Genomic DNA, 17746 nt, shown 5'->3' with positions numbered 1-17746 from the left:
CAACCTTGATGTGGATGTTTGCATATGACTTCATTGTGAATGTTACACATAATCAAAAGTGCGTAAATACAAAAAAGTTGAGCAATAGACAGTGAAATTGATTTTTCAAAAATTTATTTTATATAGTTGAAGGTAAGGTTTGGTCTTTTTTTAAATGTATGAGGTAGAGTGTTCACTATTCCATGAATGACATTCAGTTTTAGTCCTTATCTATGGGACCTATAGTATGGTAGGTTTATAGTAATGCATTTGGCTTAATTCCATAAAAGGCTTTATCAAAAAATCCATAAATCAAGAAATTTTGTACTGATTCTTGAATGACTTAATTTTCTATAAATGTAATAGTTTTTAGTGATTGATACAGTGAAATAACAAGATGCATGGCATCTGAAAGTTTCAGAAAAAATATCCCAGGAAAGTCTTCTTTTATTCAATATGCTGTATAATGATGCTTTTGTTAAAATATCATTGCAAAATAATTCTGTGGAAAGTGCCAAGATCAGTGCTTAATTTCTGATATTTGCAGTTCTGCTTGGCAGGAAGGTATTTCAGCTTCTTTTCACAGCTTGTAGCATAAGCAGTGTAATATGTTAATATTTTTCTAACCTTTTTAGCCTATTTCCTACTTAATATATTCTTGCAAAATCTAAAGGAATAAATGATTAAATTTGTTCTTACATAAAAAAATCCCTTAAGAATGCTTCTATTTCAATATGGTTGAAGATTTTACAAGAAAACTGTGTAACTATTGCATGGAGAGCTTATTTATATTTCATTAAAACTTTTGCTGTACTAGGTATTAAGACAATAGTTTCTTCAGTGTAGCATTCTTTGAAGTAGGATCCTGGAATCTGGAGGAATGATTAACATCTGTAGTTTTAAAAATATTGATATTTTAGTAGTGACCATGGGTCCCAAATGGAATCAGAGTCCTATTATGCTAGACACAGTGCAAAGAAAGGTAGATATTGCCCCATTTAATAAAAGTTTACCATCAAAAGATTTACAAATAAAATTTATGAATGTTTGACAGTGATTTTGTTGTTATAACCAAAATCATGTTTAAAATATACAGTAATATTAATGTCTTATGCTTCCTGGTATTTACTGTAGGCCCAAAATACCAAACTGAAAATTAGTACTTTATTCTGGTTTGCAAAACTGTTCTTGGCTAATTTGGCAATCTTTAGGTATTCATTCAAGTTTAGCAACACTTAAGACAATTTCAAAGCCACAGAAGCAGCCCACTTAAATGTTTGTAGTAATACGAGGTCTTGATTTCATTCGCCTCATGTTAGTTACAATTACTTTCCGGGCAATCACTTAGCAGTGACCTAATGGTTGAGATCTGAAGTAATATTGCTAATTTCAGAAAATTATATGTGCTGCTTTGGTGGCCATGATTTAGGCACTTGTGGCAAGGAAGACACAGAGGAAGGGAAAAATTAAGGGAGTTTTGAACATTCTGGGTTGGTGGCTGAGATCACCAAAATTATATTTTAAATCATTTTTAAAAAGACAAGTTCAATTAGATGATAAAAAGGGAATTTTAAAAAATGATACTTGAATGCCATTCATAAACATGAAACTTACCTTTATGCAAGTTGTTATACATATTTCATTTCTACTGCAGATTTCCAGATATGTTTCAAATATTGCTTGAAATTATTGCTTGAAAATACACTAGCATTGCATTGCAGTCAGACTCAAAGTATTGATAGCCAGATGTTGATTGGGCTGAAATTTAATGTTTAGCACGTCAAGACTTCATTGTGCAAGGATCTCTGAACAGGTATAGGGCCTGCTACATAGCATTCCTACCAGGAACAGGACCTAAAATAAGTCTGTGTTGGAAGTTATTCGCTGGATTTGCTTTATTTAATGAAACATTTAAGATACAAATAGTGTCGTTAGCAACTGTTTAGTTGCATTGATATTTGGCTAGCAATAATACCACAAAATGAGATTTTCTTTGACTAAATCATAACTTGGGAACAGCAATATCTCCTTAAACAGTTCAGTGAGAAAGTATTTTATATATATTTAATCAAAACTCAGAATTTTTCTCACCCCTTTACAAGACATAAATATGAATAGCTCCCTGTGTTGAACTGTGGTATTGATCTTGACATCGCTGTATGTATGCTCTCCCATTGACTGCAGTGGGAGCTTTCTGAGCAAAGGATCAGGATCTTACTGTTCTTGTTTTTAATTAAAAATGAATAAACTGTATTTTAACCTTTATACCTTTAAATTAGCATACTGCACTGTTTTAGTAACTGTAAAGGGTTAACTTTAAAGATTTTGGTGGTCTATAAGAGTGTGTACATAAAATTTTTACAGAATTGAGGAAGAAGGGTACAGTTCATTACCTTTCAAAGAAAACAGAAGACTCATCAGTGACTTATTTTTACCCTTATCTGTTTAAAAACAAATATGTTTAATTCAAATTACCAAACTGCTGTGCCCAATCCTTTTTAAATCATTCCCTTCAAACAAGGTTCCATATAACCCATAGAGGGCAGCAAAAACAGCTATACAGATGCTGTAGTCAGTGATGGTTTATTGAATCTTCTCACATTTTCTTATAGTGTGTTGCCACCTTATGTGAAGTTAAGATTTTTGAAGAATACAACTCTGGGTTTGCTAATTATTTTCTCTTTATGATAATGATGGGGAGGAAATGCAATGCTCAGATCTTACACAACAACCAATATAAAATGGGTGCCAGTCTTGAAAACCTGTAAAAAGAAAGTAAAAATTTACTGTGGATTTAAAAATATATTTGCATGAAGATGTAGATGCTGCTATTTATAGATACGATGCTCAGATAATTTATCATTCTCTGCCTTTTTCAGGCGCTTAACTCCTAAAACAAAACTCTTATGGGCTGAAATCTTGTTGATACCTTTTCAGCCTAACCCATATATTTTGGAAGTCTGATAAAATACTGGCTTGGTTTTAAAATTTTCAGAATTTGATATAAAAATCTAAGCATTTAATAAGTGGCCACTTTTTCAGAGACAATACATGAAGTTGACAATCTGGCTACTTACTTTGATTCATAAATATGGTTGTGGGTGCTTAATATTAGGTTCCCAAATCTGAAATTAAAAATTTTGAGCAGTTTAAATAACAGAAAATAGTCTAGTGTGCATCTGTTCTTAAGCATTTATCCAAGTGCAGACTTTTAATTATATATATATATATCTGGAAAAATGTACTAATATTTAATATTTTTGAGTATGTTTCAGTGTAGTTACATTTATGTGGATTAGTGGATCATGTTACCAGCCCATGAACCATAATTAGGAATGTAATTTGGTCTTCTTAATAAAATGAACTTGACATATCCCTCCCCATCTTGAATATGTGATTGAATTGTGGCCTTCATCATTAAACTTCATCATTAAACTACCATTTAATTGTAGATATACAAATATATATGAAATGCAAGGTGTGAGAATATCACACCTGCAATTATTTCAGTTATTACAATTAAGCAGGTTTTATTTCCTCTTCCCCTTTTTAAAAGGAGGCTCAGCAAAGAAGTTGTATATAACATTGTTTGAGAATGTAAACAGACATGAGTAGAGAAATCTAAAAAATATGGTCCCTATATTTAATTCCCATGATTTTATCACATTTTGCATATACAGTATATTATGGCAAAGTAATAACATCCAATATAGCATGGACACTTTGCGTAACTGAGTGACAGGACTTCCTGTTTTCCTCCCAGAGCTAGAATTTTGAAATATGGCTCACTTCAACGTTCTAAGTGCTAATTATTTACTGATACTTACTCACTCATTCATTCATTCATTCATTCATTATGAGTAAGTTACTCATTACCTTAATATAGGGGTAAGTAATTTACTTTGATTTTTGGATCTAGAGTTTCCAGAAGGTCATCTTTGTTCTTTAGTGTATTTAATCAATTCAAGTATCTTTTTGAATTAACATCATGAAGTTTGGTACACTTGCACTTTATGGAAACATGTTTACACAAACAAAGCTAGAAAATTGACACCTCTATCATAGGTTATGAAAAGGCCATCAATTTAATAATTTACAAAACTAAATTTCTTTTGTGAAGTGATCATTTTGCATATAAGCCCTCCAAGTTGGAGAAATCTTAAAGTCACTTTAAGGTAATTCTCTGAAGTGAATGAATGTACCATAGATAGCAATGCTGACAGCAGTATCCAATGAAAGAGCAAATTACTATTAGCTAGGAATGCAGTAGGTACAAGCTAATTCTGCTGTCTGTGGGAGAGCTAAGCAACCCTGTAAGGTATTTCTATAAATGCTAATCACAGAATCGATTTTTAAAGAAACCCTCTCTTGGTTGCATTTGATTTTTAGAAGGAGTTGCCTAGCCTTTAGCAGTGATGGTGTCAGTTGCTTTTGACAAGCTGCCATCCTTTCACTGCTCGTGAATGGTATTTCCATGTAAGCAGGGTGAAACATAAATGCATATTTAAACCTATAATGCAGTAAATACTTGAATTCACTCCTCTGTACATAGGTGGAAACAGACTGCGGACAAAACTAAAATGCTCATTAAAAGAGGTAGGAAGAAGAGTTCTCATGTCATAATGACATGCTCTTCTCTGTCCTTGTCTTCACTGTTAAGAAAAGACACTTCTTTTTAACTTCAGTGTAACTTACGTGTATGAACTTTTCTGAGGTCAAAACACAGTGAAGACAAGGCACGTTAGTTTTACCACGAGGTAAACTAGGCAAGGTCAGTTGCTGATGGGAATATAGTATTGACCTCACCTAGTTTGCCTCAGTAAAAACACATCTTTTCTTAGCATTGAAGACAAGGCCTCTGATATATGATGGTACATTTCTAGTCTCATTCATCATGTCACAGGTGCTGGGAATTGTGCAATGGCAATGTGCTCAGCAATCTAAAGGGAAAAGTGTCTCACTTCTGAAAACTACCTCCTCTGGCAATGTTGACTGACGTCAATAAAAATTTAATCCCATCCTCTTTAGCCAGAGACAGTGCAGAAAAGAGGGACTTATCAGGGCTGAATGGGGGCATTGAGGACCCCAAGTATAGAGCAGATGAAAAAAGTAGGAAAAATCTTTGAAAATCACAATCTTCTTGCGTTTTATCTTTTCAGCACAAGTGATATTCCTTCCTGAGGAAGGCAAAAGATGATTTTTAATAACACTGCAAGTCCCTCTCCTTGACTGCTAGGCACTATATATAATCTCCATAATACCAAACAACTTTCTCTAACATTGTTTTTGGAAATGAGGAGCCTCAGCACTTGGCTGTGCGTGTTTCCTGCTTGGAAAATATAACATCTTCTAAAACATTTACTCTGCCATTGTTGCTAATCAAAAATCTTAGATGCTTATGGTCTTTACTGAATAAATATCCATCCAGAAGATGAGCGCTAGTAATAGAAAGGAGTTTTGCCTGTAGGATAACTACGCCTGTACAACTGTTTTCTCCATTCCTTCTTCTATCTGACTGGAGAAGAATCAGTCATTTTTCAAGCCTTTGAGAAACTTCACTTGTCCTATGCCATCCACATACAGCAACTGTTGAACTCCTCATATCCCGCACAGGAAATCCCGTCTTACCTCCCACTCGCCTCCCTTCCATTAATTATGTAGGAAAACATAATAGGACACAAGTACTCAAAAAGATTTCTCACTATTTCTCCACTCCCCTTAATAGACCGAAGTATAGAAGCACTGATGCAACAATGCAGAGAACGCTCGATTCTCCCATAGTATGCACGAAAAATGTGACCAATGGACAAGGAAACACAACTAATTCCATCTGTTATAATAACCAGCTTTTCTACAAGGTAAAGAAACAGCCTTGTATCTGCCCCATGTCAGTGATTTTAGATTACTCATCAGTCTTCCATACATTAAGACTAAGTTAATATCTAGGTGTATATTAATTGTTTTATCCTGTGATACCCATTCAATTTATAAAGGATCATTTTAATAAATTTTTTCTGTTAATTTTCCCCCAAAAAACTAAAAAGCTGTAGAAATTCTTCCAAGTTGAGGTTTAGCAGTAGTTGTCAGGTTGTTTTCTGAGAGTTTTTTCTTCAGGCACTTAGATAAACTAGAATAGTGAAAACTCCCCAAATCTTAATCTGTCCAATAGACCCTCATAACAGTAAGAGATCCAGCATGCTAAAAACCCCATTTCTCTTTTCTCAATAGTTTTAAATAAAACTAAATACTCTTCTACAAAGATAAAGGAAAGCTGAAGGATTAATGGTCAGAGTATTAAGTTAATATTGGCATATGGCAGACTGCAGAAAAATGAGACCATGATATTTTTAAAATATATTAAGGTATTTCCAGTACAAGTACCCATTTTAGGGAAATTGTATCCTATATACTACAAAATCTGATGCAATTTTCTTTCCTAAAGAGATCCCAAATTGCTGTATAGCTTATTAATACAAACATTTTTGGAGAAGGAGGAATATGACAGCCATCATGGTAAAATCTATTTGTTTTTAGAATCCACTGCATTAAGATAGGATGTCAAAGGAAAATCAAGTATCTATGCAGTACAAAAGAAAAATATACAACAAACTCTATTTAAAACAACCCTGAAGAATTATCAGAATTTTAAATGGGGCAAAATCCCAGAGTGTTTAGTATATAAAATAAAATCTAGCATTTAGAGATCTAGAAGGGAATGAATAAAGAAGAAAGTTACAGTGGGTATAGCACAAAAGCTAATTAAATAAAAGGTAACTTTAACAAAATGCACAAATTTCTGGCTTGGGCTATATCATAACAAAAAGTACCTAATCACGTCATTATCAGACACCTGTACTAAAGGAAATAGCAAACTGGTCAAACCTGCTTGTTATCCATTCCCACTCACCTTTGGATTTTGCGAGTAGATGAGAACTCCCATATCTGCTCCAATCTGTGTGAATTAGAACCTGTTTTACTTGTAATGCTCCAAACTGTATCTCATTTGGGTTAAGTTTTATCCGCGGGACCTCAGTGTTGTGTATTTAATGTATGTGTGATATCCTCAAGTGAAAAGCTGAGTAAGTGCAAAACCTTTTTCATTAAATCTGCCTCACAAATCAAACTCAAAAATAGCTCTTCCACTGTCAGGAATTGGCAACTTGTATAACACTCACAATTTTATAAATAAAATCTATCAATAGAGAAATTGAAAAACCAAAAAGAGTGAGCTTATTGTATCTTCCCCATCATAGCTGTAGTCCAGTGGTTCTGAAACCGCAACTCGCAGGCTGCTTGCAGCCAAATAAGCACACAGCTGTCGCCCATATGACATCCTCAGGGCCATACAGGTAGTGTGTGTATTGTGTGGATGTGACCCACATAACACATAAAGAGCTGCATATGGGCCTACAATGGTAAATAGGTTGAGAACCACTGCTCTAGTCCATGAGTGTCATTTACTGACTTGGGAAAAGCTCCCATTCAAGAAGTCTGTTCAAGCAGAAACTCAAGTCTCCATGCAAAGTTACTAGAGCAGCAGTATCTTCCAATTTCTGTTCTTTATTCTTGCTTGCGTTTCCATTGCTTGTTAATCTAAAAAATGCAGAAGGAGCACAACAGGGGGGAAATGGATTACTTGTATGTTAGGAGCCTTTTCACTTCTTAATGATACTACCTCAGCAGACACTTCTTTTTCTATCTACCCTGCCATGAAGTTTCTCTCCCTCACCTTAATTTTGAAATTAGACAGCTGCTGTGCAGTTTCCAAGTGGAGGCCTAAGATGAGAGGTCAAGGAAAGGGATTTCCAGTCCTCTGCAAATGAATACCATCAAGTTTTGAGAAAGTATCTGGAAGGAAAGAAGTTCCTACTAGTGTGAACAGCCTCTTTTTCTTTTCATTATATGTTTTTGCACAGTGTGTTTTTAAACAGTAGTTTGTTCTTATGGGAATTTTATTGCTCTGGGAAGAGAATTCAATTTTGGGTTTTTCCTTTTAATTAAAAATCTCCTTTTAAAAAGCATATTATACGTCATATAAATCATAGGGGCATGCCTCTGCAAATTCTTGCACTCGTGTATTGCTTTGACACTTTGATTCAAAAGCACATACAAAATTGTGTGAACAGCTAACATGAATGGAACACTTTTTCCCTAACTCCATGCTGACTTAATTAGCCTCTCAGAATGAGCATTGTGTAAGCTTTAAAACTTTTAACCAACTTCTTTTGTTCAATTCATTAAAAGTTCCTGCAGATAATGTAGATTAGACTTTAACCATCACTGTCCTACAATTATTATTAGAGCTGACCTGCAAATGTTAATATTAATAATCTTGGTAGGGTTTTAAATTTGATGTTCTGAATTCCCCATATTGTGGCAAGGAGGAATTAGCCCATAATTCTGATTTTTCTTAGGTCTTTTAACATTTTCAGGTCACTTTATAAGAGAGAGACTTCAATTAAAATGTCTTCTATATCTGTTTTGTTATGGTGTGGCTAGAAATGTCATTTCACTTCCTTTTGCTATTAATGAATATTTGCCCAAAGCATTTTTACTTTGTTTGGTTTTTCCTCCACCCACAATTTTTTTTTTTAGGAATTGATCCCACTCATACTGTGTACAGCCTGCCTCCATCCTGAACCCAAAGAGAGAGATCAGCTCCTACACATACTATTCAATTTGATCAAACGACCAGATGATGAGCAAAGGTGTGTGTGTTGGGCAGGGGTGAGGGGTAGTTTTTTCTTTTGACAAAGAAGCAGGTATAATGGAAACTGGATACTCTTAGAGGGCAATTGATTGATTTTATTCAGTTTTCATTCAGTTCACATTTTTTTAACAAACTCATGTGGACTTTGGGACTTTCCGTTTCTATGACCTGCACTTTCATGTGTAATTTATAGTTACTGAAATGTAAGAATACACTCTGCAAACTTCAGTGTAATATTTCAGTTCCTTTAAGGAAAAAGGTGAATTGGAATGTTTTTTTAAATAAGCTTAAGATTGTAAATCTAATACTTGTGTAGATATATTAGTGATATACCAGTCTTTTAAAACTAGTTCCTTCATCACTTACTTATCAGGACCCATAGGTCCTTAAAGTTTCCTTCCAATATTTATTGACTTCACTGACACCTAAAATAGTGTGAGGAATGCAGTTCCTGCTCTTTAGGGGTCAGTGCTGTCAGCTGTTGTGAGAAAATTGCAGAAAATTCAGGGTTTGACATCTGGTTTGTGACAGGTAAGAAGTTTTTTCACTTAATCTTGAAACCGTTTGTTTGTAGTTCTTAGCTTTACATATGTGTTGTGTTAATGATTTAGGATCTCATATAATAGAAGGTATTTTTAAAATTTCAGTTCTCCATTAAGCAGTATTCAGAATGTATTGCTTTGTGTTTCCTTTTACTCTCTCTTGTTAAGATTATCCTTAAGGTTGAAAGACAGTACTCTGGCTGGTATGTTTCCTTCTTTAATAGTGGAAAGACTTTTCATAATTATTAGTCTGCAACTTTTCTCTCCCATTGTTTTCATTAAAAAGACCTACTGTAAAGCATCTGAATCTTTCATTGTTCTGTGCTATCTTCTCCTGAGTCAGGTATAAAGGATCATTTTCTGTGTGTTTACTTAAAGATTCTCTCATCACAATATTCTCATGTAACAAAGGAGTTTTATCTGTATCACTTGTTCACGTGATACATATTAGTGACTACAAGCAGTTGATGGTGCGATGTTTCTCTGTCCACAAAACCTGAAAATTGCTACCTACGTCACAGGGGCTCAGATAAGTTAAAAGCCTATATGTAAAGGGTGAGTCTTTGTTCCATTTCAAGATCTTCAGTGACGTTTCAATTCCACGTCCAAAATGTACATTGGTATCAGCTAAAAAGCTTTAGATGTTCCAGTACAATTTGTGTTGCTAACATTATTTTGTACTTTTTAAATATATAGAACTGGATTATTTTGTCATAAATGTTTAGTAATTTGTGTTCCAAATAATTCAATCTATCAAGTTGATTTTCCAGGAGCCCCTTTACAGTTGTAATCAGACATCAGTTTTCCAGATAATAAATGTGAAGTGAAACAAAAACAAAAAATTTGCTTAAACTTAGTCACATTCAGCCTTTTAGTATAAAATATGGACTGATACCTGAAATTTTCAGATAGCCTAAGTGCCTTGGTGGAGGTGGGGTTTAGTATATCAGTTCCACAGGTTTAGTTCCATTTTTTTTTCTTTTTATACTTAGACAAAAAGGTATGGTGAAATGTGACATTGACATGCTATAGTGTGATCCCATTTGTCATTGAACTGTTAATAGCTAGTTGAACATTGGTGAATTATATTCGTTAGGTCCTAACTACATAGTGTAACTGACAGACTACATATGCTTGACTGTGTACACGCTGTCCGTTTGTAATAGGCATATTAACCCATAGGCATGTTGCCATCACATTGTATGTATTCATCACATCAAAAGAGCTCAATTTATTCTTAAGAGCACTGTGGCTGTATATACAACAGCATATACAGCCTCATCTGGTAAATACAGACTTTACCAAATATTTATTAAATGTCCTTATGGAAAGTAATAACTGTTTAAAATTGTCAACACATGGAAATTTGAAAAAGTTGGTTTTGGGTGCCTTTCATATTAACCTCAAAGACAGTTTCAGGAAACTCCTAAAAGTGTTCATATTTCAATAGTCCCTTTTGAAGTGTGCATTAAAACTCAATTCATAACCTCATAAAGGCTTGTGGATCTTGAACTAACTTGGTTGTGAGGTCAGGAGGACACAGAACTGGTTTCAGGTGAACAGCTGAGTTTAAAATATAAAATAACCCTTTCTAATATTGACACAAAATCCAGATTAGCTTTATTCAAAATCTATCACAAATGCATATTCTGATACTGCAGTGAAAGTTTTCATCAATTCTATTTTTATGATGAGGACCAGCTGAAAGAAGCTGAAAGGAGAACCAACTGCAGTCACTTGCAAATCTACCTTACTATTTTGTCATGTCTCACAATCTTAAGTTTCTTTGGGGAAGATCACTACTGCATCTCCCCTAGACACCAGCTTTGACTAGCTTTATTCTTATTTAATAATTACCTTTCTTTTTACCCTCTTCCTTAACTTTGAAAGTCTAGTGTGTGGTAGAGACTAACGAAGAAAACCAGTTCACTTTGGCAGTAAGTTTTTCTCAGTGCTCTTTACACCTTCCTTAATACATTGTTCCCTTCTTGAAATCATTCGGGAGTGAATGTATCCTCCTTTTTTGGGGACAACTGGGTGATGAATTAGTGGATAGGTAGAAATAACCAGCAGAATCCCTGCCTTTCAACCTTAAAGACATACCGAGAGCTGCATTAAGAAGGTGGAGGTATGACAATAATTAACATCATAAACTGATGCATTCTTGATTGTTTCAGTAAATAAGGTGTAAATTCACAAGTAGAATGGTAATCTTACTAAAGGGATGGTATTATATTCATTCTATGCTAAGGTGTTAAAATGTACAGGTAATTTATTTGGCTGCTGACATGGCAGTAGAAAGTAACATTCTATCAAGAGCAGCTATGAATGTAATCAGTATATTACTTACAAAGTTAATACAACTGTAATTTTATCAACTCATGCAAAAATAGACAAAGTTGTAGCAAGATAGACATTTATTAAGGAGAAGTTGGAATGTCACAAGTGCTAGCTAAGTAGAATCCACGGGTGCCTGTGACCTGAATCCCTTGTCTCTTCTGAATTCAGAAGTCAAAATTACCTACTTACTGAGGTCTCACTATGGCTATATCTCTTGAGTATCTGTTTACATTTCCTCTTTAAAGGATAAGGAGACACATATCCACACTCTGCATGGATTCTGGTTCCATACGTACATCATTAGAAAAGGAGACTGTTCTTTAAACCACAGTTAAACTTGAACTCAGATAATGGAAAACATTGCATTGAGGCTTTGGTATCTCCAAGTAGTTTTTGAAGAATTTTCCTATTCTGTTACTTTATATTTTAAAATTGATTTTTGGATATAGGTGTAGCCATTCAACTGGTAATCAAGAGCAGTAGGAAGGAGATAAAAATAATCAAACCTTTTGCTGGAAAAACTTTTAAATATATAACATTTGTACAGATCTGTGGAGGAATGGTTTTGTTTTTGTAAACTGGGTGTCTGGATAGAGCTCCATAAAGAAACTCACGTTTCTGCTCTTGAAAATTTTAAACTAAAGTGATTGCATAGCCTGATCAAGTTCTTTAATGAATCACAGGGATGTCAACTTTTTACAAACTTGAGTACTTCTGAAGACTTCAGATACCTTTCTGATTAACTAATAGGGGCATTCTTTTAAAAGTTCATGTGACCAATTTTGTGTCAAAAGGAGTAGATTTAAATAAAACCTTCCTAGTGACTTTAGATTTATTTTATTTGAGCTGACCATTTTCAGCAAACACTAACAAATACTTTTCTTGTTAGTTTTTCCATGTCAGCCTTAATTGATAGTATGACATATTATACCATCACAACAGTAAAATATTAACACTCTCTACTTTCAAAATTAAACAAAACAATTACTTTGCAAATCTTTAAATTTGTGCAACACAGAATTCCAGACTTCCAAGTTATTATTACTTACCAGCCTACTGATAAGAATTGAGTCCACATATTGTGAAAGAGAACTATATCCACCTCAAAAAAAGTGTGTATATGTATATATCATGAAACTGCTTCTTAAGAAAAATTAAATTACTGCTATGAAGAAGGATCATCAAGCATTTAAGACACAAAATATGTCTTTAGGTACTAATGTACTTATTTTACTAATGCATTGATATTCTAATAGCATTAAATAACTAACACATAGTCAGGGTTTAATATTGATAGTGTATATCTAAGAATAGGTATCTAAATGGTCCTTTCAGCCTATTGTAACTGCTTTTCCTAACATGCACTATAGAAGCACAAAATATTGATTGTAAGAAAACATTTACAATGTAAACAGGTTAAGATTTTGATACTTTTTCAGACAGATGATATTGACAGGTTGTGTGGCATTTGCTCGACACGTTGGACCAACACGTGTAGAAGCTGAGCTCCTACCACAGTGTTGGGAACAGGTAACTGAATATTTCATGCTTTCATCAGGAGACTTTCTGCAGTTTATTAAGTGTTGTTTTAAACCTTCATAATAAGGAGGTTTAAAACAAACATAAGGAAGTATTTCTTCACACAATGCACAGTCAACCTGTGGAAATCATTGCCAGGCGGTTTTGTGAAGGCCAAAAGTATAACTGGGTTCAAAAAGAATTAGATAAGTTCATGAAGGATAGGTCCATCAATGGCTGCTAGCTAAGATGATCAGGGAAGCAACCCCATGCTCTGGATGTCCCTAAACCTCTGATTGCCAGAAGCTGGGACTAGACAACAGGGGATGGAACACTCGATAATTGCCTTGTTCTGTTCATTCCCACTGAAGCATCTGATATTGGCCGCTGTTGGAAGACAGGACACTAGTCTAGATGGGCCATTGGACTGACCCAGCATGGCCCATTTTTTTATGTTCTGAAAATATTTTTGATGTGTGGATGTACTTCCATCTTATTGAATAATGCGTGTGTGCGTGCGTGTGTGTGCAGCATTGATAATACAAGAGCCAAGTAACAAGCAGCCTGTCAAAGAGAATTGGGGGATTCTAGTCAGCTGTAATATACTTCAGAAAAATAACTTATTGAAATGCAAATTACACTTTGTAGAACAGGCATTATAGAGAATAGGAACTTGCATTTCAAATATGTGAATTATTTAAAATATGTGATTCTCTAAATTAAATATATTAAATATCAATTGGTAGAATATTTTGATCATGTTTCATATGTCATTCGATACTCCGAGAGTGTTCATTATAATTTAAAATCTAATATTTTAAGAGCCTAGCAAATGTAGCTGAAGTGTAATCAGAACAGTTTTAGGATCAAAGTAGTTATGAAACAGAGTTAAAGCTTTTAATGAGAATTAGTAACAAGATGTATTGTTATTCAGGTATGTCAGTGTAGATCCCTCTGTAGGTGCAGATGTGCCCCATGAGCCCAAGATCTAATATTTTTGAATAGCAGTGCCTGGTGACCGCACATACACCCTGTGATTCCTTGTGCTCCTGCATGAAGATATAAAAGGTGGTGTGGCTCACTTCCCTTTTACCACCATGGCAGGAAGATAGAATTCAGCAAGTGCCTGACCCATTGACTCTCTTCAGAATCTCTTAAACCAGTTCTTTTTCATCCTATTTGGTGACAAAATCTTAATTTCCATCTGTTGATTCTCCTGTACAATGGGGTGAGGCACTTTATGCCAAACACCATACCTCCTGGCAGAATACATGGTTTCTAACCCTGTCCATCCTGCAACAGACTGATCCCTATCAAAGATGTCAAAACCAGTGACTCTCCTGTCTAAGAGAGAGCCAAATCTTGGACAGGTGCTCTATATACAAGTCCCTCTCTGTCAGAACCTGCAGTCCAGGGATTCTCTGTTCAAGCTACATCTGTTTGAAAAAGTTCACGCAGGTCACTTTGGGCCCAGAAGTGACTGTTACGATCAGAGCAAGGCCAGATAAACCACCATTGGCTAGCACTCCATGGAGCACTTATCACACTGTGGGTTCAGGCAGAGGAATCAAGGCCAAGAGGGCACTGGCAGAGTTGGCACAGACTGCCTCAGTGTTTACTGTCCTAGCAGACTACTCCAGCTCCTGTACCAGCTGCCTCAAAACCAGCACCTCAGTCATTAAAGTTGGCACCTACACCCGCTCGTAAATGGGACGGCAATTCATGTAGTCAGACCAAGATTAAACATGATTCCAAGACCAAGGGGAAGTCCCAGTGAAAGAACACAAGACATCACTCCAACAAGGGCAAAGCCCCTAGCAATTGGTCAGGGCGAGAGATACAGCACCCATCCCAGTACTGGTACCCGTGACAGAGCAGTGCAAGGACCTGGGATATGCAATAGAGTGTCTGCCTTATTTCCAGAGACACTCCTGGTTTGTTGCCTTGAAAAGAGGAGATACTACTCCTTGCCATTGCTAACAAATTCCTTTTCTCCAACATTAAGTAAGATTATTCTCCCCTGCCATCAGAAAATGATGCAAAGATGGCTATCAAGGATCCCCATTCAGAGTGCCAGTGCAGGAGTGGCCCTGGGCTGACCAGTCTCATCATGCCAATAGCCTGATAACATGCCACATGGCATCTGTTGGTCTTACTGGAGACTGTCCTCCCATGTGTCAAAGCAGATCACCCTCCCCCATTTCTAGGAAAAATAGGAGATCATGCTCCCTGGTGGCTGTGCTGGCTAGGCCACACATACCAAAACCAGACATGGATCCAGACCCAGGGGAACAGGAGATGATAGAGGAACAATGGCCTCCATCATCTTCTCTCAACAAATCCTCATCACTGGGTCAGTCGGTAGCACTAGCAGCCATAGAGAGCTTAAAAACCTTCTAGGACTTCCCGTTCCAATTGTGGAGACACTGGACGTTCAGACAACGTTCATGCAAGAAAAGTTTGACAAGCTCTTTGATGTCCTGAGTGTGCTGACACAAGCCGGGATCGTCCTCCCAAATAATGAAGGGATCCTGGAACTTGCAAATGAAACTTCAGAGGCACTGGCCATTCTTCTTGTCACATCCAAGTGCTTAGAGAAGAGGTGTCAGATGCCCCCAAAAGGATTTGAGCGCTTTTACACTCACCCAACCCAGGATCCTTGAATGTAAGTTACGTTCTTCAATCTCATTGCTGCTCCAGTGCTGGACTATTATAGAGCCAATATTCCCATGTTAGGGGATATTGGCAATACACCTGTTCATCACTGATATCAAAGTCAAGTGCCAGAACTTTGGTTCCAGAGGAGGCATGAGGCCAAATCATTGCCAGATTCATTCCTTCTGCAGTAGTCCCATGGACTCTCATATGCTATTCCACTTGATTTTCAAGTTCAAAAGGAACAAAGACATGATTATTCTCATGGCTTCATACTTAAAGCAGTTTTGGCTGACAGACCTACTACAAATGTCCATCCCATCTTCAGTCTAGTACCCAGACTGCCTGGACCTGATATTGCAGCATCACAGCCAGATACTCCTTCTAAATCTGAAGTTGCTGCATGGTTGTTGGCTGGTTGAATACCACATATAGTCACAGTCCTCTATAGATCCAGGAAATCCTGATAAAGAATAGGAAAATATCTACCAGAAGAATGTATTCATCTAAATGGAAGAAGATCTGTATGTCAGTAGGACCCAATCCAGACCTTGATATAGAAGATTCTCAACTACTTTTTGCACTTAAAATAGACTGAGCTCTCGTTGTGTTTTACTAAGGTCCACATTGCAGCAGTCTCTGCTTGCCATCTGCTGTACAGTGGGGCTCAGTCTTGACCCAGGGTACTGAAGTCTTTCAATGGGGCTGTTACACACTTACCCACCTGGCAAAGATAGTACTGTTTGCTGGACCTCAGTTTAGACTTCCTGAATCTCTTGGAGCCTCCATTCAAGCCTGTCTCAGAATGCACCTTATATCCCCTCACTCTGAAGATTGTCTGACTAGTGACTATTGTTTTGGCCATGAGTGTGATTGAGCTTTACGCTCTTGGGGCCGAATGCCGTATGACATCAGATAGGAATAAGGTAGTGCTGAGACATCACAGAAAGTTCCTTCCTAAGGCTGTCTCAGTCTTTCATCTAAACCAGTCAATTAATCTGCCTATCTTCTTCCCAAAGCCGCATTCTGTACCAGGAGAAAAGGAATTGTACACACTAGATGTATCCAGGATTTTTGTTTTATTACGTCAACAGGAACAACTCATTCAGATTGTTACCCTGTCTCTGAGAGGGCACTCTAAAGGTCAAGTTATCTCTTTATACCAGGGGAAAAAAAGGTCAAAATGGGTGATGCAGTATATCTTACTACAGTACCAGTGGGCTGGTGTACTTCTCCCAACAAACATCAAAGCTCACTACTCCAGAGTGTGCAAGCAATATTCTCCACCTTTTTCAGAAATTTGCCAGTGTTAGGAATCTGTAAGGTGACAACATGAGTAACCTGCTGACCTTTATCAAACACTAACCCTGGACTTAACTGCTAAATCATCTATCAAGTTTGAGAGAGAGGTACTACAATCACTGTATGACTGATATTCCCCATTTCCTGGCCCCAATGGACACTGCTATTCAAAAAGATCTAATATTACATTCCCAAGGGGCATGTGTGCTTACATGGCGGGGATCTATACTGACAACATCTTGAAGAACCACAGTTACTACAGAATAAGTAAACGTTCTATTTCTCTTCACCAGATCAATCATAAATACCCAGAGAGACGACTGTTAGTGGCAGAGTCCTGTGGAGCTCTAGCACCTTATCTTCCTGTAAGTATTTGTATTTACTGCTAACACTTCGTTTGTTAGAAAATAAGAGGAAAATTGATAGGGTAACAGTCAAAGCCATTTGTTATGCTATCATTTACTTTTCCCCTTTGAATGTGAAAATGGCATCTTGAGGGATGATATGTGCAGATGTGCATAGATGTTTCTTGTAACATTATATATTTTTCTTTAAGTAGTGTTCCTATAGGTGCTCAACTTTAGTTGTGCTCACACTCCGTGAGATTTAATTGGAGATTTTTGGTGGTATTGCCCGTTCACCCAATTCATGAACCCTAGGCTTCCTAGTGCCCTGCTCTGAGCTATAATGGGACTGAATG

At 36.4% G+C, this 17746-nt stretch overlaps 1 protein-coding gene across 3 annotated transcripts in view; it reads left to right on the top strand.

Annotated features, from left to right (window-relative positions):
- The window catches only part of RELCH (RAB11 binding and LisH domain, coiled-coil and HEAT repeat containing), a 125480-nt gene that overhangs the window by 43355 nt on the left and 64379 nt on the right, over positions 1-17746 (top strand). For all 3 annotated transcript variants that reach the window (XR_010923624.1, XM_067567928.1, XM_067567927.1), the window contains exons 11-13: positions 8575-8687; positions 13011-13101; positions 17340-17411. Coding sequence is in view for 2 of the 3 variants with exons in the window: in XM_067567928.1 (XP_067424029.1) it covers positions 8575-8687; positions 13011-13101; positions 17340-17411 (276 nt within the window). In the remaining variant the exon portion in view is untranslated. The remainder of the gene's footprint in view (positions 1-8574; positions 8688-13010; positions 13102-17339; positions 17412-17746) is intronic.

This window comes from Emydura macquarii, unplaced genomic scaffold (genome assembly GCF_026122565.2).
Source record: "Emydura macquarii macquarii isolate MOO-44397 ecotype Brisbane River unplaced genomic scaffold, CSIRO-AGI_Emac_v2 contig_2825, whole genome shotgun sequence".
Classification (NCBI taxonomy): Eukaryota; Metazoa; Chordata; order Testudines; family Chelidae; genus Emydura; species Emydura macquarii.
The sequence above is the reverse complement of the archived record's forward strand: the minus strand, read 5'-3'. Positions and strand labels throughout refer to the sequence as shown.